General features: G+C 36.9%; 1 protein-coding gene across 3 annotated transcripts in view; it reads left to right on the top strand.

Annotated features, from left to right (window-relative positions):
* The window catches only part of LOC306859727 (histone deacetylase 7-like), an 82,573-nt gene that overhangs the window by 49,633 nt on the left and 6,497 nt on the right, over positions 1 to 26,443 (top strand). For all 3 annotated transcript variants that reach the window (XM_079400947.1, XM_079400949.1, XM_079400948.1), the window contains exons 5-21: positions 2,320 to 2,437; positions 2,540 to 2,640; positions 6,082 to 6,204; positions 6,720 to 6,829; positions 7,864 to 7,965; positions 8,673 to 8,835; positions 9,773 to 9,954; positions 10,223 to 10,405; positions 10,821 to 11,037; positions 11,124 to 11,257; positions 12,313 to 12,433; positions 12,631 to 12,680; positions 18,582 to 18,689; positions 19,807 to 19,862; positions 21,266 to 21,353; positions 23,114 to 23,233; positions 23,467 to 23,564. In XM_079400947.1, coding sequence (XP_079257073.1) covers positions 2,320 to 2,437; positions 2,540 to 2,640; positions 6,082 to 6,204; positions 6,720 to 6,829; positions 7,864 to 7,965; positions 8,673 to 8,835; positions 9,773 to 9,954; positions 10,223 to 10,405; positions 10,821 to 11,037; positions 11,124 to 11,257; positions 12,313 to 12,433; positions 12,631 to 12,680; positions 18,582 to 18,689; positions 19,807 to 19,862; positions 21,266 to 21,353; positions 23,114 to 23,233; positions 23,467 to 23,564 — 2,074 coding nt within the window. The remainder of the gene's footprint in view (positions 1 to 2,319; positions 2,438 to 2,539; positions 2,641 to 6,081; positions 6,205 to 6,719; positions 6,830 to 7,863; positions 7,966 to 8,672; positions 8,836 to 9,772; positions 9,955 to 10,222; positions 10,406 to 10,820; positions 11,038 to 11,123; positions 11,258 to 12,312; positions 12,434 to 12,630; positions 12,681 to 18,581; positions 18,690 to 19,806; positions 19,863 to 21,265; positions 21,354 to 23,113; positions 23,234 to 23,466; positions 23,565 to 26,443) is intronic.

Genomic DNA, 26,443 nt, shown 5'->3' with positions numbered 1-26,443 from the left:
TATCATGATCTAAATGTATGCTACTATTGAAGACCAGTGGATAATTTGAATAAAACAAAAATGACAATTAACTACAATTAACTGTCTGGTTTCTACAACTTAAATCTCTCTTAAACTTAAACTCTCTTAAATTTGAAATTTATCGTCATAATTATCGATATTGACTGAAAAATTTTAGTGATATTTTTTTTTGCCCACATTGCCCAGCCCTATTTTCCAATAATACCACTCACAGCTGACCGTGGAATATCTAGCAGGGATGACATTTCACAAACTGACTTGCAAAGGTGGCATCCTATCACAATTACCACACTTGAAATTACTGAACTCTTCAGAAAGACCTTTTTTCACAGATGTTTGTAAAAGCAGAATGCATGGCTAGAGCTTGATTTTATATACCTGTGACAATGGGTCTGCTTGAAACACCTGAATTGACTAATTAAGAGTTGTGTCCCAATACTTTGTCCATATAGATAGATAGATGGGGGTTTTGCACTTTTGCCCTCTGCGTACGCGTCTGTAGCAGCACTGTGTGTGTGTGTGTGTGTGTGTGTGTGTGTGTGTGCAGTAGAATTGCTCCATTGTGATCACGAGCGTCTCCAGTCACTCCAGAGCTGTGTCATGCTGCAGCGCTTGGTCACGCTGGCAAACGTTAATACCACTTTTGTTGTTGTTTATTTTTCACTGAATGAGAGCAGTAATTATCCTGTTGAATCTTATTGCATCTAACACAGTTAAACAACATCTGGAGTCTGAAACCTATTGGCATCTGATTTGTTATTAGATAAACGATTTGTTGTCAATCAGTGCTGTTCTTGACCAAAAAAAAAATATCAATTACTCATTTCCACATCAAGTGTGTAGGTGATGCATGAATGTGTCTCTTGCATGATGATAATTCACCGTTGCTGGAGTTTTTGTATCCCAGCTGATGCTATGTCTGTTGTGAGAGAAAGCACCTGCAGAGAGGTAAAATTAATCGCTCGGCACAAACAGTAACCGTGTCAATATTGACCTTATTGGTTAGAGCCAGCATGACGTAGCCGCCTCATAATGGCCGCTCTGGAAGGACAGGGAGGCACTGAATCAACATGCAGTTTCCTTCCCTCGACCTCACTGCAACCTCAGCTGCACAGCTCCACAATAGAGCTCAACCACACTCACAATGCAGGCCCTCGATAGAAACAACGCTGACATTTTTCTGTGGGAGAAAACTGCCATTTTAAAACTAAATTGGTTCAGTGACTACTAGTAATATCAGATTTGCCTTGTTTTAAAAAAAAAAAAAACACCTTACTTTAGTTGCTTAAAATGGCCTATTTCAGGGCCAACTAAATTAAACTAAAATAGACTAAATGAAAATAAAATAAAAATAGCAATGTAATAAAATGAAAATACAGTTAATTTAATATTTTTATTTTAATGTAATAAAATAAAATTATTTAAAATTAATTTGAAAATATAAAATAAAATAGAAATAACAACATAATAAAATAAAAATAATAATTAAATTAATTTACAACATAATAAAATAAAAATAATAATTAAATTAATTTAAAATGTAATATTTTTATTTTAATGTAATAAAATACAATTATTTAAAATTAATTAAAAAATATAAAATAAAATAAATAATAACAACATAATAAAAAATAATAATAATTTAATTAATTTAAAATTTACAATTTAATATTTTTATTTCAATATAATAAAATAAAATAATTTATAAAAAAACATAAATTTAATTTCAAATTAATTGAATAATATTAAACCGTACTTTAGTTACTTAAAATACTTTCCCAGGGAAAGCAAGAGCTGATAAAAAAATGTAAAAACTGTAACTTGAATGCAATGTAAGTCTCTTTGGATAAAAGTGTCTGCTAAATGCATAAATGTAAATGTAAAATGGCCTAGTCCATGGCCAACTAAACTAAACTAAAATAACATGATGTAAAATTAAATAAAATAAATAATTATAAAAATATAATAAATAATTAAAATAAATTAAACAAAGTTAAGAAATAATATTAACATTATTGTAGAAATGTTTAAAATTAAATTAATTAAAAAAAAAAAGATTAGTATACTGTACCTGACATTGAAAAAGAGCTCTATTTGCATTGTCGCTTCATTTTAATAATGCGGTTTGGCATTGGCTGGTTGTAATAATTGTGTCCCACACTCTAATAAATAAATGCCTGACAAATGTCTAACATGGAGAATGTTTTGGTTTTTTTTTTTTTGTTTTTGCATTGTAACTTTTTTAAACCAATCAAGTGGCACATTGTCATGTCTTTGGCTGGTTGTACTGATTGACAGGTGCTGTTGCTAGTGCGTTGGTGAGGCAGAAACTGGCGCAAGTGATTCTGAAGAAGCAGAAGGCGGTGCTGGAGAGGACCAACTCCAACCCTCTGAGCAGCCCGTCCGTCGCCTACCGGTTAGAAACAGTTCTCCTATCCACCCACAACTGTTGAATTACACATGAAAAGTACATGCTTTTCTTCAGATCTTAAAATAAATGTCTTCTGTGTTCCCTCAGGGAGTTGGTTCCAGATCCCAGCGCTCTTGTACAGCCACTCCTGTCCTCCACAAAACCAGCTCTCAGCGAAGGGCCTGACGAACCACCCCTGAGACGAGCGAGTATGTCACGTCACACATACATATAAACAATATCACACGACACTTCATTCATTAGCATCTACATACAGATCAGCTGAGAACGGGCCGGATGAGTGTGGAAGCGTTCAGACAAACTCGTTCAAACAGCGCCTCGCTTTGCTCCAGGCAGCACTCCGTTAACAAGGCCTTGCGTAACTTCTCATTTACCTCTGAGAGACACTCCCCTGTCAGCCCCTCGGGCGAAACACCGCAGCTCATTATGTCATAATAACTCTGACTGGACGTCCAGTTACTCACACGAAGCCGCAGAGTTTAAACGTCTTTGTTCTGCTTTTGTAGTGCCAATCATCACTATAATTATTGCTCATACTTTTATGGGTTCGGGATTTGCTCTAAACCTGTAACTGTAAAAGTCTGTTCTCACCAAACACAAATGTGCGGCAGTAAAATTCAGCCCAATTTTCACATTAGATTTGTCTGTTCAGACCAATGCGGATAAACTAAATACAAATGCAAATTCACTCTCTGACAGTAGGTGAAAAAATAAATTAAATGACTAAAATAAATATTGGTAAAATAACCCACAGACAGAGTGAATGGAAATGCAGATTCATTCTCACAGTAGGTAAAATAAAGAAATTAATAAAATAATAAAATTATCATTAATAAAATAAATAGCAGATAAGATGAAAATGCAAATTTACTCTCTGAAAGTAGGTCACACATTTATAAATAAAATAAATAATAATATTGATTAAAAAATGGCAGACAGACTGAATGAAAATGCAGATTCACTCACTGACAGTAAGTGAAAAAGAAATAAATATAATAAAATTAATATTAATAAAATGAAATGAAAATGCAGATTCACTCTCTGACAGTAAGTAATAAAGAAATAAATATAATAAAATTAATATTAATAAAATGAAATGAAAATACTGATTCACTCTCTGACAGTCGGTGAAAAAGAAATAAAGACATTTTAAAAAATAAATATCAATCAAATAAAAAGAATATGCAAATTTACTCTGACAGTTGGTGGAAAAGAAAGAAATTAAAAGAATAAAATTTAATTAAAATGAATAAAATGAAATAAATAAAAATCTAAATGATTGAGGTGTATGGACGATAAACGTGCACAAATCATAATAAGACCAAAATAGGATTCTGGAGATGTTTTTCAACTTATGACAATAAGCAAGCATCAGAAAACGTTAAATTGTGACTCTATGAGTCAGTTTTTAGCATCGAACAGAACGTTTTGGAGAAGTAGTCCTTGAGAGAGTTTCCAAATACTTGACCTGTCCACTTCATATCAGTTCAGCGCCGTCTGTCAGGATCACTTTGCACTCGATGGTCAAACGAGGAAGCGTTTAACATGATGCCGTGTCATTTACTGGTAAAGATGAGCAAGTACAGCTGGGGAATTACAGTTCTCAACACGTCCGCTGACATAACTAGTGTTTTTACAATGACAAAAACAATTAGCAGGAAGTACAGAAGAGATTTCAGAACCACCTTCTTTTCTGAACCAGCAACAAAAGCACAGAACTGTGACTGTGTGATCAAACAGAGGGGAAGTAGATGCTATGGTTGCATGTACTGTAAATAGTTACAGGTCAATAGATGTGCAAAACGACATCTAAATCAACTAATTGCTGGGTTATATGACGTTGCTAAAAAGAACATTATTTTGTGTATTTGGTGTAATGCAATGTGTTTATGTGGTTTAAGGTTCAAAAACTTTGTGTATTTTCCACATACTGTACATTATTGTTGCTCCTCTATGCCCTGCCTTTCTGAAACGCGTCAATTTTTACAAAGCTCATCGTTCTGAGAAGCGAGGCGTGCTCTGATTGGCCAGCTATCCAGTGTGTTGTGATTGGCCGAATACCTCAAGCGTGTAACGGAAATGTTACGCCCCTCACTGTATTGTGATGCCGTGTCCTGGCGTGACGAGACAAAAACAATAAAACCCATTATAAACAAGGCATTTGTTGCATCCAGTGGGGACATAATGACTTATACTGTCTTTTTACCATGTCTGCATTTGTGATCGGAGAAAGAATCAACAACAAGCACTACTCTACACAGCTCAAAACTCGCGTTTGGGTTGTCAGTGGCAAATTCTTTAAATAAGAAAACGTACTTACAGGCTGTGAGTCAGCAGCGTCAGACTGTCCCTGCAAAGTTAGAATTGCCCCACTTTATAGAAACAGTCTTTGTGCAAGCCAGCATTGTAGGCTACTCTCCCAGGTTCAGGAAACAGTCCTCCGTAAAATGCGCTGCACACACTCTAATATTTGGGTTGAACTGTTCTGGAACAGTGTTGTAAATACAACTTGATTTCTAGTTGTGTCCTCTTTTGGAAGCCCAAACAAAGTAGTTTCTCTTTCACAATGAAACACAGCGTCTCCAGGACATGGCGCCGGCGGCAGCAACAACACTACAGTGATAATAAAAATCATGCCCTCTGTCTTTGCGTAAACATTTGGGTGGTGCTTTGCAAATCTTCCCACACCGTGACGTAGACATGTGGGGGCATGTTTAAATGAGCCGTTTTAGGGAGGTGTGGACAAGTCTTAACTTTTATAAAGAATATCTCTTGGGGTTTCAGACTTAAGTCTTTGCAACTTTAGGGATCTTATCTATGCATGAACAGCCTGTAACACTCCAAAGAGAAAGGAAACTTGAAATCGCATCATATGACCCCTTTAAAGGGATAGTTCACCCAAAATTACAATTCAGACAACTTTCTGAAGAAGCACGACAGCTTTATATGACGAACAGATTTAATTTAGCCATTATTCACATATAAACATGGCTAAACACACATACATTGAGCTCATCAAATGTGTTAAATGCAAGCTCAAACGTACTTGTTGGTTTTTGCGGATCAAGCTGAAACATTGAAAGCCCTGAAACATTTCTTTATACTGAGCTAAAATATAAATGTAAAGATACAACACTTACTGTTAGGTGTTAGCAAACATGCTAAACATAGCATGCTATCAGTGTGCTAATGCCCACTCTGAGAAGCTGCACTTTAAAGCATCTCCCCTAAAATCTGAGAAATAAAGTTACTCAACTAGTTGCGCATCAACTATAATCAACATAATCGTCTTCTGGCTTTTTTTGAGTGTGTGACTGTGTTAATTGTGTAGACTTTAAATCTCAGGTGTTGACATGCGGTTATTACAGCCAGTAGGTTTTCTGTGAAACACATGCTGGTTGTTTGTTGCGGTTGTGTCCATTTTATTGATGGTACTGTATATTTTCATTTATACACATGGTTGTTATTTGTCATCATGAATTGTTACTTTTTAAAGAGCGCATTGATGACACATCAACACAGGCGTATTGCACAAATGAACTACAACTGAACCTGCAAAAGTACAAATGACCCAGACTAACTGAAAACTTCCTTTTGGTTACGCTGTTGTTGTTTTGTTGTTGTTGCAGCCTCAGAGCCCAACCTGAAGGTGAAGCATAAGTTAAAGAAGCACCTGAACACCCGTAAGAGCCCGCTGACCCGCAAAGAGAGCGCGCCGCCCGCCGTCAAACACCGTGTCCCTGACACTCTGGGTAACTACAACACCCTGCCGCTGCTTTTTGTTGTTATGATTGAACTCTTTTGATGTAGTCATATTGTCTGTATAGATACCTATTTAGTTGTCTTTTTATAATTTTGTAAAAGTTAAATGTTGTTTAGGCATTCTTTTTCTTTAATTGTGCATATTTTATAAGATTAAACTAAATGTTTTCATGTAGACCTCCTGTCAGTTAAAGGAACATTGTTGCATAGCTACATTCATTTAGCATAATCACATTTTAAGGAATAGTTCACCCAAAAATTAAAATTCTGTCATCATCTACTCACCCACTTGTCCTTCCAAACCTGTAAGACTTTCATTCATCATCAGAACACACATTAAGATATTTTTATGAAATCTGAGCGATTTCTGTCCCTCTATGGACAATCAAAAAGAGATTGTAAAAACAGAATCCAAATTTTTTGGGTTGACTATCCCTTTCATACATATGCACTGATGTGCCGCCCATGTTTAGACTGACAGATTGTGTGTGTTTGCTGCTCTCAGATTCATCCCCCAGCAGCAGCAGTACTCCAGTTTCCGGCTGCAGCTCTCCAAACGACAGTCTGCCCAATGAGAACGGAGTGCTGCCCGCTACCGCCAGCCTGTCCCATGAGGTAACAGTCCTCACACTCACAAAATCCACTCCTCAGCCCGGTCTCTAAGGTGTATCTTGGCTTCCTTATAATGGGAAGTTCTGGTAATGCAATTTATAAATACTAACAATTATGGAAAATGGCTAATTATGTAATGATGCAGTCAGTTGGTACAGTTTAAATGTATTTAGTTTCTCCCTTTTTTTAAAAATGCAATGTTTTTTTGTTGTGGAGAGGACTAACTCACACACACACACACACAGAGAGGCATGATGGGATGCTTATTTAATATTCCTCCGATGGGAGTTGTTTGTTCGGGGCATTTGTTGAGAAAGCAGAGCTTGACAGGGCTTGTTTCATGACTTTCCTGCTTCGTGCCGCCCTTTGGCATAATGACATGTTTTAAACAAAGCCACTGGAGAAGGACAGCTGCAGGCAGCTGCCAGGACACCCAATCTCCCGTTTCCATCCCAAGCCTCCTCATTGCTTTATTACTCCATTTTTGGGCTTGCATAAATGCACATCCCTCTGATGGGTCGCACACAGGAGCCTCGTCCACTCACACGCAAGAGTAGACCACAGAGGTTTTTAGAATTAAAATAAATAAAAAAACATTAAAATTTGGTCACACTTTACTTCGGGTACCAATATATGTATATATACAGTGCCCTCCATAAGTACTGTAACAGTAAAGACAAAATTGCTCTGTTGGCTGTGGAGTCAAGACATTTGCAAATATGATTAATAGATGAATATGAGACAAAACTACAGAATGTCACATTTTATTATTAGCCGTTTCAACACATACATGTTTTACCAAATAAAAAGAACAGCACTTTTAGAGTTCATCCACTCATTGATGTGAGCATAAGTATTAGGTAATATATATATTTCATATTAGCAACTTTGACCCAAAACTGGGCCTACTGTGAATAATAGTAATCGAATATTTTGAATTATATAATACAGATATGAAAATGTTGACTGTTTATCTGCATTTCCTAATTCCTGTGTCATTTTTGTGCCGTGTGTGTGTGTGTGTGTGTGTGTTTCAGGCTCAGAGGCTGCTGTTGCAGGACGGCTCTTTAACTCACTTCACAGTGCATAATCCCTCCAGTCTCCCCACCATCACGCTCGGCCTCCCCGCCAACACCAAGGTATCGCAATCAGCATGACAGCCTGGCTTTTCTTACAGTCAGGGATCAGTAATTCCTAACAAGTATTGCACAACTTTAACAAACTACAGTTAAAATGATAATTAAGTACTTTATATGTGCTTTAGTTTGTTATTCAACTCATCAAAATAAGTTTACTTCTTTAAAACACGACAAAAGATTATTCAAATATAATGATTGAAAATGTACTTTAAAGTTAAAGATTTAATTTGACATTGCAAAGTGTAGTTAAAAAAAATTAAGTTCGATAAGAATACTTCCTCACAATAATAATGCTTTAAGTACAAAATTAGTTGTTCCAGTTAGAGCCTCGGATAACATGAGAATAACTCAAATAAAAGTAACAAATGTTTTACTTTCCATATGAAAGCAATGAATTAGCACACTGTTTCTCATATAGTTTAAACATCGTGTTGACACAACACTACCAAAAATCTTTCTTGAATAAAATTGAGTTTTGATGTTTCATGTTGTCTTAGTTGCATTAATTATTTACATTTTAGTATTATTTTTTAAACCTGTCAGAACTGACCTGAGACTTGTTTAGAATCGCTGTAATGTACTCATACAGGGGTAATGCATCATATGATAATATTCATGCGAGTTTCATCAGTTATTTTGAGGCTGCAGTTTAACCCAGAAGCTGGTAGCGTGATGTAAAGTGGTCTCTTGCGGTGGTGTGTCTACAGGTGGAGAGTGAGCTGGGCTCGCTGAAGCTGGGTCGTGTGTCGATGGTGTCGGGTGGGTCTCCGGTGCTGCTTCCTCTGGGTATGGAAGAGCAGAGCGGGCCGCTCATACAGCCCGTCCTCATCCTGGAGCCCTCTGGACTCGTACACACCCCTCTCCTGGCCGGTAAGAGATCCTAACGCAGCCTCAATCATGCTGAGAGGAAATGCTACTGAAGTACAATATGCTTGATATGTGCTCCATCTAGTGGTCACTGCTTGAAACAATAGTCTAGCTGTTGGGAATAACATAGCAGTGACAAATTATCTTCAGAATATAAACTACATTTATTTATTCGTTTGATTGTTTGTTTGTTTATTCGTATTTGTATTTATAGTGTGTAGTTGTTATATTTGTTTTACACAACAAGCAAATATAGGACATTACCATTCAAAAGTTTGGAGTCAGCATGGTTTATTTTATTTTATGAAATTAATCATTTTAATTGGCAAGGAGACATTAAATTGATTAGTAGTGAGAGTGAAAGTAAAGTCTTCTAAATTATTACAAATTTATTTCAGTTTCAAATAAATGCTGTACTTTTTAATGATGCTGAAAATTCAGATATGCATTACAGGAAAATAAATAAATAAATATTTAAAAATATATATATTACATAATATTAATATACTGTATTATATTAATATACTATACAATATTAATTTACTGTATTTGTGATAAAATAAACAAAACCTTTGTGCGCATAAGAGACTTTTTTCAAAAACAGTGTATATAATGATAATTATTTTATTATTTATTATATTTATCAGATTTTATTTATCAGAAAATATTGGTTATATATATTATAAGAAAACAAAAATCTAAACATAAAAATCTGGACAGTCTAATATTTAAATATAAAAAAAATATCAAAAATATTAATTACATAATAATATAAACATAAAAAGTATGTATTTATCATTTCCTGATGTTATATTCAAGCCATTGTTTATTTTCTATTTTGTGTGATCTAAACTATGTGATATTTTGATATCTAGCTGGAATATTATGCTTTTCATCTCCTTCAAGTATAATCAGATTTGTCCCTGCTGTTTGTGATCAGTTCCACGTCTGGGTCCGGTTCCCCTGCAGTTCAGCGCGTCTGGTCCTCATAAGCCGCTGAGCCGGACCCGCTCCGAACCTCTGCCCCAGAGTCCCCGCATGCTCCATCCTCACCTGCTCCATCAGCAGCAGCACAGCGCTCAGCTCCTGGAGAGACTCAAGCAGCAGACTCACCTCGGCAAGGTACAGATCGCATCTGAGATAATGCAGTGATTTTTGACATATCAGAAGCAAATCTCTTTAGATGTTTATAATCAGGATATAAATCTGATTTATTTCACAAGCCTCATCCAAACTGCATTCATATTTGATTTGAAATGCAATTAAAATCAGAGTTTGGAAACACATTTTTAGTTTTTTGTTCGTTCAAGATGTGAAACGTCATACAAGTTTGTGGATGTGTTTCCTGAATGTAAACCGATTGATCTGGATCTCTGTCTGTGTCCCGCAGCTCATGTCAAAGTCCAGCGAGAAGCCTCGTCTCCGGCAGATCCCGTCAGAGGACATGGACTCCGAGGAGGTGGGGCCGTCAGCGGGCGACGCCCATCAGGGCAGGGTGAGGGCGGAGTCTCAGAGAGAGCTGGAGAATCAAGAGGAGCAACTCAACCTGCAACACGCCCTCATTCTCAACCAGGTTAGACACAAATTTTATAAAGGTATTTAGTGTCACTTTTGAACAATTTAATGCATCCTTGCTGAATAAAAGCATTAATTTATTACAAAAAAAAAACCTACTGATCATAAGCTATTTAACGGTAGTATGAATGATCTCAAAATCAAAAGAAAAAAGTTATATTTTGTGTAAAGAAAATAAACCGTGCTTGTTTTTACCATTATGATTTTTTGTACATCTTAATTTTTTGATAACAATAAAGTATATTTTCCCTCCAGTTCTCATTTACAATAATGTGTATCAGTGTTTTATTTTTGGGTTTGTTTGAAATTCTCATTATTATTCATTATAATTTTCATTAGAGATTTATCTGATGCAGTTAAAGAGTTTATGCAGACATGTTTTCATAAAACATGCTGAAATGCTTTCTTTGCAGTCACGTCTGTGGGAAACACAAAAACAACTCCAGCAACTGCGCAGACAGACGGCTCACATGGAGACACTGGCGGTACCCATGATGCTCGGCAGCGCACACCGGCCGCTCTCTCGTACGCAGTCGTCTCCAGCCTCCACCTCGCTGACGCTGCCGGACAAAGCCTTGCCTCTCACCACGGCCCCGGAGCCACCCCAGAGCCAGACGCGCTTCACCACGGGTACACCGTCTCCACCAATCACACGGCACTCTGCAGCAGATGATACACTCACACTGACTCAAACCTCAATGTGTGTGTGTGTGCAGGTCTGGTTTATGACTCCCAAATGCTGAAGCACCAGTGTGCATGTGGAGACAACAGCAGCCACCCAGAGCATGCCGGGAGAATCCAGAGCATCTGGTCGCGCTTGCAGGAGAGGGGCCTCAGGGGCCAGTGTGAGGTATTCACAGCCTGCACTTCCTCTCTTTCCTAAAGGGGGCACTGAATAATCCGTCCTGCCATTATTTTCAACAATTTTCTCTTGAACACATCCACATTAAAGGCACAGTTCTGTCATCATTTATTCACCCTCATGTTATAAAAAACTTGCATGACTTTCTTCAGTGGAATGCAAAAGAATTTTGGGCCTTTATTAATAAAAATGTATGTTTATAAGAATCTGTAAAGCTTCAAAGTGACAAAATACACCATAGAGGTATTATACAATTAGTTTATATCACGCAACCAATATATTCTATATCCTATATATTATAGATTAATGTGAGGAACAGCCCGAAATTTAAGAGGATAGTTCAACAAAAAAGTATCATTTACACACCCTCAAGTTGTTACAAACCTGTATGATTTTTTTCTTCTGTTGAGCACAGAAAAAGATATTCTGAACAATGTTGGTAACTAAACAATTGACGGTAGCCATTGACTTACATAAAATGAAAAACAAATTCTATGCAAGTCAATGGCTACCTGCAACTGTTTGGTTACCAACATTCTTCAGAATATGACTCACCCTCAAGCCATTCTAGGTGTTTATGACTTCTTTCAGACAAATACAATCAGAATTATATAAAAAAATGCCCTGACTCTTCCAAGCTTATAATTGTAGTGAATGGCTGTTGAGATTTTGAAGCCCAAAAAAGTGCATCCATCCATCATAAAAAGCTCCAGCCCTTCTGAAGTGAATCAATGCACTTGTGTAAGAAAAATATCTATATTTAAAACTTTATAAGCCATAATCTCTAGCTTCTGCTAACTGGCGTACGCGCGTTCACGAGAGAGTGGCATTCCAGCGGATGACGTACGATATAGGCATATCGTACACTTTCTTCCTTCCTTTTTTCAAAAATTAATTCTCATCTTTTTAATTTCTCAGTCCACGTTCACTTTCAGTATTTTGAAAAAAGATATTCCGAAAACCTCCCTGCTTTTAATAACTCCACCATGTTTGAACCATGAAAATCCTCTCTCATGCCTTTGATGTTTTTGCTTCCTCTGCAGAGTATTCGGGGAAGGAAGGCCACCCTAGAGGAGTTACAGTCTGTCCACACCGAGCGCCACGTTCTGCTGTACGGCACCAATCCACTCAACCGCCTCAAACTGGACAATCGCAAACTGGCCGGTAACACATCATCACACACACACACGATTCACATCTGATAGATGTGAGTCAACTGCAGCTTGGCCAGCACAACACCTCATTTTTCAAAGCAAAGACACACAGGCACGCCAACACTCGAATATAAGCGACTTTCAAAATGACTAAAGGGAATGCGAGAATGACAGTTAATCTGCTTGACGTCACTCTGTGTCCAACAGGCATACTGTCACAGCGGATGTTCGTCATGCTGCCCTGTGGGGGAGTCGGGGTAAGTGAAACACACACACACACACATAGAGGCGCACACACTCCATAACTTAATAATAACCTGCAAGAAATGTGTTAGATTGGAAATTAAGTAGACATGCGTGATATGTCGGTGGCCAGTGTATTAGTTGTTGATGACTGGGAAAATGTAATTTAGTGCTGTCAAATGATTAATCGCGATTAATCGCATCCAAAATAAAAGCTTTTGCTTACATAATATATGTGTATATACTGTGTATATATATAAATACACACACATGCATGTTTATATTTAAGAAAAATATGTTATGTTTATATATTAAATATATTTATATAATATAAAATATAAGAATATGAATATATAAATGTATAAACGTAAATATTTTCAAAATATATGCATGCATGTGTATGTATTTATAATATACAAAATAAATATACACATACATATATAATGTAAACAAAACGTTTATTTTGGATGCGATTAATCGCGATTAATCGTTTGACAGCACTCATTTAATTATGATACGGAAAGTGGAATTACAGCAATTTTAGCAAAGAATGTTAAAGTATTTAATTTTTGGGCACGTGCATTAAGACCTGTCTCATGAATTAGTGTGTGCATATGAACATGACGCTGGAAACATGTGACTACATTTTACTACTATTTACTATAACTACATAAGTAACTTTCCAACAACGTCAACTACCTCTCATTAGTTTGCAACTACATGTCAGCTAACTCTCATTAGAGTATTATTAGACTGTTAGGGTTTGCAGAATAAGTTGACATGTACTTGCAGAGTTACTTACAGTCAGTAGAATGTCTGTTGGTGGATCATCAAATAAAGTGTTAGCAGATATTAAGCAGACATTCTACTCGTACTCTAATGACTGCTGCTAGTTGACATGTAGTTGCAAAGACACTCTAGTTAGTAGAGTGTCTAAAGTGGACTATCAAAATGGAGTATTACCACATGTTTTGTTTCGCCAAGTTTGCATCTCATGTGCTCTGTGAAGATTTAATTCAAGACCCACATGTCATTTTCTGTTGTGTTTGGACAATTTTTCATCTGCTATTAGTAATAATAGACCATGTGGGGACTCTGTAGTTTAGGGACCGATTCTCACTGTTAACTAGTTGCTTATTAGCATTAAAAACACATATTAATGCCTTATTCTGCATGATCATATTTTAGATCCCTTATTCCGACCCCATACCTAAACTTAACAATGACCTTACTAACTATTAATAAGCAATTAGGAGTTTGAGGCAAAAAAGGTCATAGTTAATAGTTAGTTAACAGTCCCAACTAAAGTGCACACAGTCCATTTCACTTATTCTGTTTGTTTTAAGAAGTAATAAGTGAAAAAATGTGACAAAAAGCAACCACTGGTAAATGCGATCTCGCATACAAATGCTTACTATAGTTTTTGAGTGAAAGAAATATTGTTTTATTGTTACAGTCAATTTATGGCACATCTATTTGATGTTTTATTATCAACATATTTCATAAATTGAAAGGGATATCATGCAAAAATACTGTTTATTGGATATTGTTATCTGCCGAGAGAATGCAAAACCTTTTAAAAGACACAACCAAAACTTGTAACACATCTAAAAAAAAAAAAAAAAATGCAATCCTCGTAAATCAAGCAGTTTAATCAAAAGACTTTTCACATACATTGCTCAACACACATGCATAAAGCTCATCAAAAATGATGAACAGAAGTTTGTCTGTTTACCATATTTGACGTGCTCGACGTATGCACTGTGTATTGATGAGTGTTTATATGAATAAAAGCCTAAATTAAATCTGTTCATTATATAAGCAGTTGTGTTTTGCGATGCCTTTATGAATTTTTTGAAGCATTAAAGTTCTTTCAGTGGAGGAACAAAAATCTCAGGTTTCATTAAACATAATGTGTTTTGAAGTTGAACGAAAGTCTTATGCGTTTAGAACAACAAGAGGATGAGTAAATGCTAACACAATTTTCATTTTTGGATGAACTATCCCTTTAAGTAAACAGTGTGAAATCTGGGCAAAACAACCTCAAAATGTGACCCAGGATCAGTCTTGATTTGCATACACATGCGGCTGAAGTACATGAAACTGTGGAGTGTCCCATTTGTAATGTTAGATTTAAGAGTAGTGATCATGACATTTTATGGCCACTAAATTCCCTCAAAGCAAGCCCACATTGACACCTGCTCTAGAAGAAACCACTGGCTGACAGTCAATATGGCAAAAGTGGACTCGCCGGTCCCTTCTGTGACAGATCTGAGGTTAGAGAGCACTGATCCCAGCGCAGTCTACCCGGACAGAACCCCGGCTGAAAATTTGGAGAAAATGTTGAAAACTTCACTCTGACGATCAAGCTCAGAGCAGGTCCATGTGGAATGATTGGAACAATATGTGCCATGAAGGATAAAAGAAATTCCAGCCCTCTCATTGTTCACGCTGCCAAACCACAAGCAATGCATGTTCGGCAAAAAAAAAGGATGAGGGAAAATGAAAGAGAAAAGAGAGAAGGAAGATGTGGGGAGCAGGGCAACAAACAAAAGGGAGAGAGGGGAATGTATAACCTCACTCTTTCTTCTCATGGCCACCCCTTACTCTCCTGCCACTTATCAATGCAGCTTTATAGAGTAATGATGGTCTCTTTTCTCTTACAAGTGCTGTTTGCTAAAGTAAGCATCACTATTAGAGTTGGGGGTTTGTTCAAATCACATGTATTATGTTCATCGTGCACCGTTGAATTTGACCTCAAATCGATTTATGATTTTCACTTGGCGTCTGATAATGTAGACTTGCACTGAAGAAGTGTTTGTGTGAAAACGTAGCTGTTTTATCACAGATTTTGAGCACTTGTCTTCCCATTTAAAGGGATAGTTCACCCAAAAATGACATTTTCTCATGATATCAAGTTGTTCCAAACCTGTATGAGTGTTGAACACAAAAGAAGATATTTTGAAGAATGCTGGTAACCAAACTGATGTGAAATTAGTGTTCTCTGGCGTCTATTTGAGATCATATGATTCCCAGTGTGCACAGATTACCGAGTGCCCTGTTAGAGCGTTTACTTTTATTTATGCTTTTCATCAACTTCTTTGGGAAAAATACTGTAATAGAGTTACAGATGTCTAAAATTCCAAATCTGTTTATGTTATAGATTTTTAAGTTTTTAATAAAACCAAACCTAATATTATGTAAAATAAATATAATTTTAATTGCAGATTAATTACTATTATTAAAATAAATTGTGGAATATCATATAGGTCTATTTCAGTTTTATATCAGGCATCAGACACCCTGCACCCTAAGAAATATTGACACCAGCCATAAAAGAAAAAAAACGAATAGCGGTCAACCACTACTTATAATGTTATATTATGTGATGTGCAAATGCGAGGGACATTTACTCCCTCTTATTGCTCACTTGCCATGCTCCATGAAAGCAGAAATGACTTAGTAACGAAGGTGAAAAATCCAGACTTGAGAGCATAATTAGGTACATTTCAGATTTTGAGCTAGATTTGAAAATGGCACATACTGAAAAATCCGATTCTAAAAGATCAGATTGCAAAAGTGTGTGCAAAAAGATGTGTTTTGTGCCAGTGTGTGATAAAAACCTTCAAATGCAGCTATGCAGGTACCCACAACAACTAAGAAACTATCTAAAATTACCCTATCAACCAATCAGAACACCCTAGCAACTGCATTTAAACACCCTTGCATCTAGTACATTTCAAAAATTTGGGATCATTGTGATTTAAAAAAAAAAAAAAATAATAATAATTCTTGTATTCATCAAGGCATTAAATTAAACAGAAGTAAAAAATAAAGACATAATGTCACAAAAGATTTCTATGTCAAATGAATGCTGTTCCTTTCAACTTTATATTTATCAAAGAATCCTGTTACGGTTTCCACAAGAATATTAATCAGCACAGCTGTTTTTAACACTGATTTCTGAAGGATCATGTGACACTGAAGACTGGAGGAATGATGCTGAAAATTCAGCTTTGATCACAGGAATAAATTACATTTTACAATATATTAAATTAGAATACAGGTATTTTAAGTTGAAATAATATTTACTGTTTTTACTGTATTTTTGATCAAATAAATGCAGCCTTTAAAAACATTTAAAACATTGTATAAACTAGTGAAAAATATTACATTTTAGGCATGATGATATGCATAACCTACAAGCCGGTGTACCGATGAGAGGCCATGTTTATGGCAATATGGAGACCACACACAAAGAATATTTAAACATACCATTAGTACGACACATAACAGGAAATCTATTTATATTTTCAGTCACTCCAGCCTCTTTCTTTTAGTGTATTCTTGAAATGTAGTTTATGTTGTGTAATTTGTAACACACACTTCGCCTTGTGGATGCTTACAACAAAAATAAGCATCTAAATACTTTAGCACGCATGAGTGATCTTTATACAAATATGGTTGGATAAACATGTTTTGTCCAGCGTTACCATCTGTTTGAAAGCATACAGCTGGCTATTCATTCATTAGAATAGGATTACGCTCAGTTTACTGATTGTGGATTAAAACTGAGATAGTTAAAGTATGAGTCTGCGGTTGTTGACGAGCACATCTCTATTGCATCAGTTTGCTGCATGTGCCCGTCACGCGGCATGCAACGCTGGCATCCTGCAGCCGTGCCCTTCAGTTGAACCGCTGTTTGCAGCTTTGCAGATTTATGAACATTGATCACGGCTGTCATAATGATAAATGTGCTAGTGTACGCCAAGATAATTCAGCTACATCATTTTATTCTGGCAGAATGGGTGACTGACATTATTTGTCATGTACGCGGCGCTGAGGATTACGTGAGCCAGGGCTTGGGTGGAGGCGCCTGCTCGCAGCAAAAAACTGTCAAACATTCACAAAATCAAGTGTTAACTCGGATTTAGATGCACATAAATCACTGGAGCAAAGCAGAGGGGTTACATCTAAACAGAGTAAATGACTCCAATTAAATGTAACAAATAATGTAAAAATGTATCCCATTTTGGAAACTTAAACAACTTTGAAATTGCCTTAATCTTTTAAACAACTGAGAAGTTGAATCACCTCAATTTCTGCAAGGGAAGAACACATTTATACTCGAGTGCATTATGTATTAGGTATGTTATCGTCTTTGACAGACAGCATGCCATCAGGCCGCTATTTTATTTTTCTTCTTTGAAAGCAATATTGTAGTCAAAACATCCGATAGTGTGGGTTTTCCAGGAAATGCATGTAGTCGCTGGACCTCTGCTTCTCGTAAATACTACCGTGTATTGTGCATGTTATTTTTTGACAGACATTGATGTTGTAATGATACAAATGGTGTTGATTTGAAAACAGATGGACCGTAAGATAATAATTATTTATTTCTTAGACAGTGGCAAGTATTCGGTGAAGTGAATGAAGCTCGTTATGTCGATATTTTTAGTTCTAATATTCCAACGGATGGCCAAGCTATGTTTTTGATGATGCGTGAGGAGTGAACTATGTTTTTTGAGTGTTACAAAACATGCTGGATGTTCGAAATGCTTTTTGCATAAGTTCATATTTTATGGAATTAAGTTTATTTTGTGGCTTGAATAACGTTCAACGGAGTTAGTCAAAAATGTTACGTTCAGCTGTTGCAAATTCGTCGACTTTTACAAAAATCAAGCTCATTTCTTTTTACCAGAAAAGGAGTGGTTTTGATGCACAAATTAGTTTTTATTGTCTCTTATAACAAAAATATTTTTATTTAAACCCATGAAAATGCTGTAAACAGCCAAAAACGTTGAAAAAAAACTGTTGTTCAATTATTATATATAAAAAAAAACTGTTGTTCAATTATTACCCTTTAGCAGATGTTTAGGCTTCATCTATGCTATTCCATGCTTGTATTTCGACAGGTGGACAACGACACTATCTGGAACGAGATGCACACGTCCACAGCGTCCCGCATGGCGGCCGGGAGCGTGACGGAGCTGGCCTTCAGAGTGGCTAAAGGAGAGCTCAAGGTCTGTACAACACAATATACAAAACTTACTCTTTTATGCACTGTTGGTTTGTATTAGGTCAAATGCTGCTTCTTAGATTAAATGAGTACAGAATAACTGACAATGAAGTCAGATATAATCAGTGTAAATAATCAGAATATATAATAATAATCAGTGTAAGGGTCAAAATCAAAAAGAGTCACTGAATCATTTATGTGACCAGTGAAAGCATGCAAACAAACTGATTCGCTAAAATGATTGAGGACAGAGTGTCTTTATTTCCTCAGCTTGCTCTGCTGTAAAGCTGCATGAGAAATGCAGTTTGATAAATACAGTGATTTAGCGTTTTGTCACAATGCAACTTGTTGGAAAAAGTAGCTTGTTGCTATTTTGATTTACAACTTTCCATAAAACTGGTCTACTGTCACGCTACTGAAAAATACACTTAGGGGCATCATAAGCTATGCACCAACACTGGCTGTGCAGTTATAGAAAATTCAGTATTATGCGTGTTCACGTTGCATTGAAATTACCATAATTACAAGACGACAACTCTGAGATAATTACTTCCTTAGACACAGAACTTAAGCTCCAGAGTGAAATGCTTTGCATTAATTTACCTCTCACAATGCACTGAAAAAAGAAACCACACTAACTACCACTGGCTATAGTGTGTAGCATGTGTATGTGTAGCATTTTGGCATTTTTGGTAAAATATTGAAATGAAATGAGTCTTCTATAACTATTTATTGTAGTTCTGACATGACACAAATGCATCTTCAGTCAAAACTCTTAGACCACGTTTCAACCAATCAGAATCAAGTACTCATTTCCTTCAGAGGGTCTTTGTAATTAACGTTGCGTCAAATAAAAATTAACCAAGTAGCAAACCGACCAGATCAAGCTGATTAAGACGTGGAAAACTGTAACGACCATAACAGAATAGTTCAATCACTCAAGTCCCCTGCTGGTAATTAAACTTAATGAAGGTTATAGGGGATGTTTCAGGGAAACGGCTTTATTGCTATAACTGAAAGCGGAGGCCTGCTTGTTGAAGCAGTTTGGTGAAAACATGGTTTCTGTGTGAGAGGGGACTGGTAAATGCGGAGTTAATGACATGTTGGTTTCAATGTTTCAGAACGGCTTTGCTGTGGTTAGGCCACCAGGACATCACGCAGACCCGTCAAACCCCATGTAAGTCTGCCTAGGCTATTACATACACAAATGCCTCTGTACATAATGTTTTCGAGCTTGTTTAGGGATGTGCATCTAGTGGTGGTTGCAGGTTCGAGCCTGGCCTGCGTCATGTTTCTATCATTTTTTTTCGTTCTATCTCTCTTGCTGCGTGACTTTCTGTCTGCTTTCCACTACTATAAAGTCCTTCAGATAAAATAAATGCATACAATAAATACAAATTAAAATAAAATAAGTCAAACATTTTAATTAAATTAATAATAATAATAAATATATAGGCACTAGGTAGTTGGTAGAGTTATTTTTATGACCATTGAGACTAATATTAGTTTCAAAGCTAATCATAATTTTATATTTTCTGCTTTCCTCTTAATTTTAGTTAAAATCCTGTTGTAGTTTTGCACTTTTTTTATTTTAAAAATGTCTGCATAGTTTTTATTCATTTTTATTTTAGTTTTAGTTGTAGTTATTTTAGTACATGTAGTGAAAAGGAGAAATGATGCCTTGGAATTTTGTTTTTTATTGGTATTTCTCACTATTAACGTTGCTTATTAGCATGTCTATTATTAACATATTGGCTGTTTATAAAGCCCATATTCTGCATGACCATATTCTACACCCTTAATCCTACCCAAACTTGCCAACCACTTTACTAATTATTAATAAGCAGCAAATTAGGATTTTATTGAAGTAAAAATCATAGTTAATGGTTTATTAATAGCAAGAATTGGACAAGAATTTATTTCACATTTATTTTTTATAAAGAAAAATGTAATGATTTTAGTTTTAGTTAACTAGAATAATCCTGTATAGAGTATGTTGTGCATGTGAGTTTGGCTCTGTTTATTGTGGTCATGAAGTGAAATTCTTCTTCCTGTACATGTGTGTTGATGGCATGCTTTGGAGTGTGGATTCGAGCGGTGTGTTTGTGACGTGGGTGTTGTGTTTGCATGTGTGCACTCTGTCACCTCGCGTTCGGCGAGTGTGTGTGTGTGTGTGTGGAGCGTCAGCACGCCTGTCTGTGTGTGTGGATATTTATGGCTTGATAATGAAGGTTTGGAGGGAGCGGGAGGAAAGACGCTGATTTATTTTAGCAGTTATTAGCCTGCTGAGTTCGCTCTTTCCAAATTTCACAGCGTTTCACCTCGCTCCCTTACTTCCCAGTGCATATCTAATCATCTGCTGGAAGTTTCCATATGTTTATTATTTGTGTATATGGACGGCATTTAAATGCTTTTAGATTACCTCAAGAAGTTACAGTTAAAAATACTAACAGCACATCCGCTGAGTTCAGTTGCGTGAGAATATTTGTTTGCTTACTACATAGTTTTGTTGTTCCATTTCCAAATCCTCTGGCATTTAATGTGGTTGGATGCCTTACTTTATCTCTTTCTCTCTCTCAGGGGTTTTTGTTTCTTCAACTCGGTGGCGATTGCTGCTAAGCAGCTCCAGCAGAAGCTCAGCGCCAGTAAAATCCTCATCGTTGATTGGGTGAGAGCTCTAAACTCAGCCAATTTTAGTTCTAGACCTGTGAATTCTTGCAGATTTGAATTTATTGAGAGGATAGACCCTTGAGATGTAACATCTCATTTTCAAGGGGGTCCAAAAACAAAATATTACAACATAAACAAAACAACCATGCAAAACATGTACGCAACACATACACAAACTCGAAGACATGCTCAACCAATCCCCCACACCCACAGCAGGATTATTAAAAAAAGTCATACATAAACAAAATCAACATAAGAAAACGTACAAGCGTACACTAGTTAATTTAACATGAGAAAATAGAAATGACCTAAAGCAATAAAGGAAGTAACAGATCTCAAAGATTGGGGAAGATTATTCCAATCGGAAGGAGCGTTATATCGAAAAGACATGCGTCCGGCATCACTAAAAATCCTGGGAACACAGAAAAAAAGGAAATTGCAGATGTCTAAGTGAATAAGAAGATCTATATGGAATCAAATACTGTTTCAGATACCAAGGACAATCATAATAAAAACATTTAAAAATAAACTGAAACCAATGAAATTGTCTTCTTGATTTAGGGTGTAACCAATTAAGCATGATGAGTACGATATGGACACCTTATAGTCATAAACCACATTGAGAGGCTTCAAATAAGTATATTGGCATAATCAATAATAGGTAATATAACATGAGAAATAATTATTTTCCTAACTTGACAAGTAATTGAATGATAAAGTAAGCGCAAACAACCATATGTTCTGTTAACAATATAATCAGTATGAAGCTTGAAAGTAAGTTCAGGGTTAATCCAAAAACCAAGATATGTAAATGAATCAACAGCCTCAAGAGATAAACCATCATCAAAAGCAATATTCAAATCAAAAGAAAAAGAAAGGCACCAACGTGTGCCAAATAACATACAGCAAGATTTATTGTTATGAAACCATTTTTGAACCAGATTAAAATCAGATTTTAAAGAGTTCTGGATTTGCGACAGATCAGAATTAGTGCTGTAATTAACAGTGTCATCAGCATAGAGATGTACAGAGCAGTTTAAACATATTTGAGATAAATCGTTAATAAAACAGAAAAAAAGTAGTGGACCTAGAGTAGAACCTTGAGGAACACCTTTTTCAACAATCGAGTAATCAGACTGAATACCTTGGTATACAACATACTGACGCCTATTATGCAAGTAAGCATGAAACCCATACAATTATGTCTCTTCAATTTACACTATCCATATTATGCAAATTAAAACAATAAAACAGCTATCAAGAGTTTATTAACAAATGCAGCACAACAGTGTGGCATACAGTATGACAAAAGAGAACAATTTATTTAAATTAAATATCCAATAGTGGTAGATTATATCGGCAAAAAAACAACTAATATTCTCTTATAACAAATACATCGCCAGTACACTATGTATAGTTGGCCGTCAATGCTAGATGATTACTGCAAAAACGCTTCAATTATTCTGGGATATTTGAGGAAAGCCTGTTTCAACATATTGTTCTAATGAATCAATTGAACTGATTTGAATCTGAGGTACTAAACTGTATTGGTTAACAAGCTGAATTGATTGAGTTTATCAGTCACTGAATCAAATCACTTCCAGATTTTGGTCTTTTTTCGTCCTTCTAAACCAAAAACAAAGGTGATGCTAATGTTAACTGAACAACATCCAAAATGCTACCATTAAAAGCTAACAAATGTTAAACATCTTAACCTAAATGATTATGTAACCTGATTATGTTTCATCAATCATTCAGGATGTTCATCATGGCAACGGCACCCAGGAAATCTTCTACAATGACCCCAGCGTCCTCTACATTTCTCTCCATCGCTATGATAATGGAAACTTCTTCCCCGGGAGTGGTGGACCTGCGGAGGTTAGTACGCAGAGAAACATACAAGCAAATACAACACTCCTTGGTTTGTTTATTGCTGTGAAACACTATAAGCTCACAAAAAAACTCTTTGACTCAAGGGTTTCAATCTGTCACACTTGTGCAACTGTGTTCCAAACCAGAACTGGTTGCATCATGGCCTTCAGCACAAAAGGATCACAGTAAGAGGAGGGTTTTCAATGTTTAACAGCAGTGCCGTGTTTGATTTGTCCCAGGTGGGTTCTGGTGCCGGTGAGGGTTTCAACGTTAATGTGGCGTGGACCGGTGGTCTGGAACCTCCCATGGGCGATGCTGAGTACCTGGCTGCCTTCAGGTATTAGTTTCACTTGGTTCATTTGCTGATTTAAACTAACTGAGGGGAACAATTCAATAGGGACAGTACTGAGTGGAAACCAGGGGTGTCCAATCCTGCTCCTGGAGCTCCTGCTCCAACACACTTGTCTGGAAGTTTCTAGTCATCCTGAAGACCTTGATTAGCTGGTTCAGGTGTGTTTTATTAGAGTTGGAGCTAAACTCTACAGGACAGTGGCTCTCCAGGAGCAGGACTGGACATCCCTGATATAAACTGTGCCATATCTGGATATATGGATCCATTTTGGTTTCATAATAAGTGAATAAATTGGAAGATACGGTGATTATTTAATTAAATTGAATTTGCTGACTGAAGGGGTTGGGTAAGGTCTAGTAATAATATACAAATCTGTGATGCACCTAAATTCCAGCAACCAAAAAGCAGCCAAGCAGCAAACAATTTTTGCTTTCGGTCGAAATTTTTGGAGGGCTGAAACCACAAAATTGTGGCATTTAATGAGCATGCTTTGATTGTGTCAGTGTCTGTTTTATGCACAAAACATGGATACGCTACAACAAGTAAACATGTGAGCAGTGTAGACACTCTTCACAATGACCAAAAAAAAAAAATTCAGCTGAAATATCGCTTATTTATTGCCGAAGAACTATTTCAACAGGAGCCAGTTACATAAACATAACCACCATGTTAAGACTATGCCTTTTTTAGCTGTTGAATGATAAAAACATTGACAGCCAATCAGAATCCATCCTGCTTTAAACAGCTCAAGCATTTAAAGTGGCAGATGACAACACTGCAGCTCATGCTTAACGTTAATTGTGCCTTGGTCTGTACACAAATATAATTTTAGTTATCTTTTTATTCTTGGGATGAACAGGCCTATAAAAGGGATAGTTCATTCAAAAATGAAAATTTTGTTATCATTTACCCTCCTGTCGCTCCAAACCTGTATGAGTTTCTTATGTTGAACTCAAAATAATGTATTTTGAACAACGCTGGTAATCAAACAGTTGATGGTCCCCATTGACTTCCGTAGAATTTCTTTCCCTACTATGGAGGTCAATGGGACCAATAACTGTTTGGTCCATTTTGGGGTAAACTATAACTTTAAAGGGATAGTTCACCTCCAGTTGCTAGTCCCCATTGACTTGCTTAGTGTTTTCCCTCAAATGGGGACCAGCGAACGAAGGTGAACTATCCCTTTAAACTTTAACTAGTCTAAGCAGTTCATGCAACCGTTTTGATTTATCACCTGAGGAAATAACGCCTTGAGTAGCATACCAGGATTAATTACCCACTTACTCAAATTTTATTTCCCCAACTTTAATTTCAGCTTTAGTTTCGGTTTTTGGCTAAATGCAAAATTTAATTTTGGTTTTAGTGTTTCTAATAAAAGATTCTGCATATCTGTAATGGTCTTGTTAGTTTCCACACCTCATTTCGCAAACATAATAATTTAGCATTAATCCTTATGGTCTGTGGTCGTGCTAGTATTTTGTACATGCAACAATAACCGAAAACGCTGTCTTGAGAGTAAGCTGGTGTTAAGCGTTGTTTCAAAGACACAATGCTTTCCTGTAGCTCAAATAGCAGAGCATGGCGCTAGCATTCGATTCCCAGGGAAAGCAAGAGCTGATAAAATGTAAAAACTGTAACTTAAATGCAATGCAAGTCGCTTTGGATAAAAGCGTCTGCTAAATGTAAATGCACAATGTTGTTGGCAAACCCAGCAACTCTTCTATTCAAGGATCTTCCGCAGTCCAGATGTTTAACCACAACCCCACCACAATGCACTTTATATGTCTTGTAAAGTCCTTACATGGCCTGATTATCATCAGGTCAGAGTTCAGGAAGAAGCATTTGACCTTCCATCACGTTTCGCCAAAGAACCTGGTCTTCTTCATATGGGCGTCCTTCATTATTGCATTGGTTTCTCTCCTTTGTTCTTGAGACCATGGGATTGGAAGCCTGATCATATTGTGATCACTCTTTTAAGTTGGACTTCCCCCTCTGCCGTCTGCCAACCTGCACCAGTCAAGGTGTTTATTGTTGTCTGAAACGCTTGCAGGGCTTTAAATGATTCCCAGCTTTTTCATTGTGTTGGGATCAAACTCAAGCTGGGCCACTTCCACATGCCACTTAATTGCCGCCGGTGGGTGGTTTTATTAAACGTTTTTAGCATTTTTTTTGAAGGAAGCCTGCTTCAGGATTTTGGTTTCGGTCCAGAGAGGCATTGCTAACCACACGCTAACCAGGATCCCTGTGTGAAAGTGGGTGGGCGTCTAAAAGGACCTTTAAGATCTTTCAGGACTGAACGTTTTGGGAATGTTCTGCCTCTGTGTTCCTGTGTCTTGTACACTCTTTCTCGTCCTTTTATTGGTCTTTAATGAATGCTGCGCTCTCTCTCTCATTCCCTCCACCCAAACTAAAATTGTTCCTCTCCACACAGGGGAGCGTGGGTAGTTTTATTGGTCTAGAGGGGAGGCGGAGTTGGTTACAACGGTGAGGGTAGGCGGAGAGGGGGGGGGGGTAGTCGAGGATCCTGGGCAATTAAGGCAAATGGCTCCCAGATGGCGGGCTGTCAGTGACGTGAGGAGAACGACAAGCTCCAAATGGGAACCAGATGCAGCGGCGGTTGCTTTGAACTCGCCGGTGATGCGCTCAAGAGGCGAAATCGCTGGCAGGGCAGGCGTCCTCCGAGCACAAGAAAGAGAGAGACGAGGAAAAAGAGGAAGGAGGAGAGAGCGAGAGACGGTTATTAACAGAACCTAATTCAAATACTTTAGTCACTGGGATTGTCGTGCTGTGCTCTGGCCAGCTTAATTTTTGTAGAATTTGTCAAATATGAAAGGAAAGCCAATAGACTTTTTCTTCTTTTGAGT

This window comes from Barbus barbus (genome assembly GCF_936440315.1).
Source record: "Barbus barbus genome assembly, chromosome: 40".
NCBI lineage: Eukaryota > Metazoa > Chordata > Actinopteri > Cypriniformes > Cyprinidae > Barbus > Barbus barbus.
Note: the sequence above shows the minus strand (reverse complement) of the source record. Positions and strands in the feature narration are given on the sequence as shown.